The sequence below is a fragment of the Lactuca virosa genome, chromosome 4 (genome assembly GCF_052849685.1).
Source record: "Lactuca virosa cultivar CGN04683 chromosome 4, Lactuca_virosa_CGN04683_v6, whole genome shotgun sequence".
Lineage (NCBI taxonomy): Eukaryota > Viridiplantae > Streptophyta > Magnoliopsida > Asterales > Asteraceae > Lactuca > Lactuca virosa.
Genome location: NC_136429.1, coordinates 22,306,817 through 22,309,677, shown reverse-complemented (window position 1 = coordinate 22,309,677; position 2,861 = coordinate 22,306,817). Strand labels below are relative to the sequence as shown.

Below are 2,861 nucleotides of genomic sequence, written 5' to 3'. Positions count from 1 at the left end.
GAACCATAAGATGTGAGAATGGTTCGGTAAAAACAGCTTTATTATTTTAGTTGCAAACCACAAAATTTTGTGAATTGGAAATTAACGGTTTTTGGGAACGTAAAATATTCTAATATAATGTTTTTTAAGAATCCCATAACATAGTTTGATATTGAGGACAAATTTTTAGGGTATATCAAAAGATTATCCGACAGATTCATCACACACTCATATCAATTATACAACATTTAAAGATTTTTATACACAGACATCAAATAAATATATTACATAAACCATAACAATAACCCTGTAACAAGCTTTGAGAAAGAGCACACTAACCTCAATCATCAAACTGAGATAACAGTAACAATATGAGGAATCTTGTCTTCATCAAAGGGAAGACTAATATACTCACGAGCAAACTCCTCAGCAATTTCAATCGCTAATTCACCATGTAAAGCCTTACAATACATATACAACACAGTATTTGCAGCGGTATAGTGAAGCAAAAATATTGTCAAAAAGCTTAAGAAACTAGAACTGATAATCGTCTGCAACACGAAATCCCAACTCTTCCAATCTTCAACAATGGCAAAACCCAACACACTGTTCGTAGCCATCCACACCCAAACCCCGATTAAAACCCCAAAAACAAGGATCAATGACAACGAAACAGACTTCATCCCGTTCACCAAATACGAGCTTCTCCACAACGGCTCAAATCCCCATTTCGATTCGGTGACAGCAATCACAGGAGCCAATCCCCAAATCACTTGGAAATAAAGCATAACCAGACCCAAAGCTCCAGCGAGAAAAGCGCAAAACCATAGGAAATTACTCGAATTGTAGTCGACTGTAAACCCTAGGTTTTCCGCTAACTTGACAATTACAAAAGCGAACATAAAGAAACTCAGCGAGATGAGAAAGAGGAAAAACTTAGCTGCAATTGTCATCAAAACGAGAGGGAAGAACGAGAAGATTATCGATTTGAGAGATGGGAAAAAATTCACGGGTCTACCATAGAAACCATGGTATGTGCTGTGGGTAATTGTGGCTAGGGCACAGGTTGAGAGAAGATAGATGACGATGGTGTAGATGAGAGGGAAAATTAGGGTTTCTGGAGACTTAAAGGTGTAATCGCCGACGCTGGAAACGAAGTGATCTCGGGGATTGGAGAGGTAGAGGGTAGGGTAGATGACGACGGAGCAGGACAGAGGGAGGAGAAAGAGGACTGATAAGGCGAGGAAGTGGCGTGAGTGAGCGTTTACAATACGCTTCGATTCTGAGAGAACGCCACATAGATTTAGTGTGTGCGCCGGCGCAATCGCCATGGCAGTGGATATAGCAGCGGTGATAGATGGTGGCGGCAGAGACGACGGAGAAATACTTTGTTGGCGTGTGACTTCCCGGTATATGGTGGAGTAATTACCGGTGGGTGTTAAAAAGAACTTTTAAATATATGCCGTTTTTCTAGAAGACTAGAACAACCGAGATTAGTCGTATTACACTAAAAATCGAGTAATCTAACTCATCTTTTTGATAAAAAAAAAAAAATTAAACTTCATAAATTTTTGTAAAATTATCAATTTGTCCGGAATAGGACATTTTGAAGCAAGCTCCCGTATCCCGGAGTCGTATTCCGGAAAAGTGTTCCAAAATATAAAATTTGTGTTGATGTTTTTGTTTTATTTATTGCAAAAAATAATAGTGTTTAAAATTTTTAAATCTAACAAAAGTAATAATTACATAAAGTTAAATATGTTTTAAATAACACTACAACGTCCAAATGAACCCCTATTTTTTCTATGTGCCCCAAAAAATTTACGTTAATCGCTTGCGATATGATATGACTCATTCTTCTGTTGAACCCTCTATCATATATGATTTATCCGCAATCAACATCTCCATGAACCAACACAAAAACATCTTACAAACATCTGTCAAATTGTTGTGTTACGCATGCGGTCTTTTTAAAGGTGAATTTGAAACTCTCAATGAGGATTACATCAAATGGGTTTAGTACCCCCCCCCCCCCCCCCCCCCCGTTGCTTGATACCCAGTAGGAGTTTTGTGGATGTGGACTCGCATAACTATAAACCCAGATGCATTTTCTGAAAAATGGTTGCTCTTATAGTGACTATCGTATATAGTAATTTTGAATGTCTTGAAATCCCAAGCACCCAAAAACCAGTGAGTAATCGGTATATTGAGAGGGATGTAAAGTTGCACAAAAGATTGGAATTAAGTAATCAACAAATAACATTATATTATAAATGACTATTAGGTAGGTATTGTAATCAAAACACATTTATACCGTATCACACTAAGACCAAGCTGGTAAATGGATTCGTTAGCCACGTCACTCCAGTCAAATGCATCAATGTTGAAGGTTGTTGGCACAAACGTCCATCGGGCATCATCCGTTCTACGCTCTATTAACAGTGGGATCTACATCATGATGTGTTGCCAATCAACACATGTATGTAATAAAGTAAGTATTGTTATTATAAATGTAGTACCTAATGATCACATAATTATATAACTTACATCACATTCCAACTAGCTCGCATGAATATCCACATATAAGCGTGTCCAAAACTCAATCGTCGGTATATTAGTGATAAACCGATGCGAAAACTGTTGGGAATTATTGCATCACTATTTAAAGCTATGGGAATAATCAACAAATTTACCTAAGTACACATACATCCTATGACTCTTCCAATGTGGTCAGACCCACGACTCTTCCAATGTGGTCAGACCCACGACTCCAAAAGCATAACAAGGAAAAACCCTAACTAGGGTTAGGTTGAAAATTCAATAACCCTATAGAAGGGTTATAATTTTCGTCCATGGAAAGAGATGAGATAGGGGATAAAGAA

The 2,861-nt window shown here is 37.7% G+C and overlaps 1 protein-coding gene across 1 annotated transcript; it reads right to left on the bottom strand.

Annotated features, from left to right (window-relative positions):
• Positions 1 to 326: 326 nt before the first annotated feature.
• LOC145104178 (uncharacterized) lies at positions 327 to 1,310 on the bottom strand. Its single transcript, XM_079041460.1, has one exon. It carries the CDS (start codon positions 1,308 to 1,310, stop codon positions 327 to 329), a length of 984 nt encoding a protein of 327 aa, XP_078897586.1.
• Between the last annotated feature and the right edge of the window lie 1,551 nt (positions 1,311 to 2,861).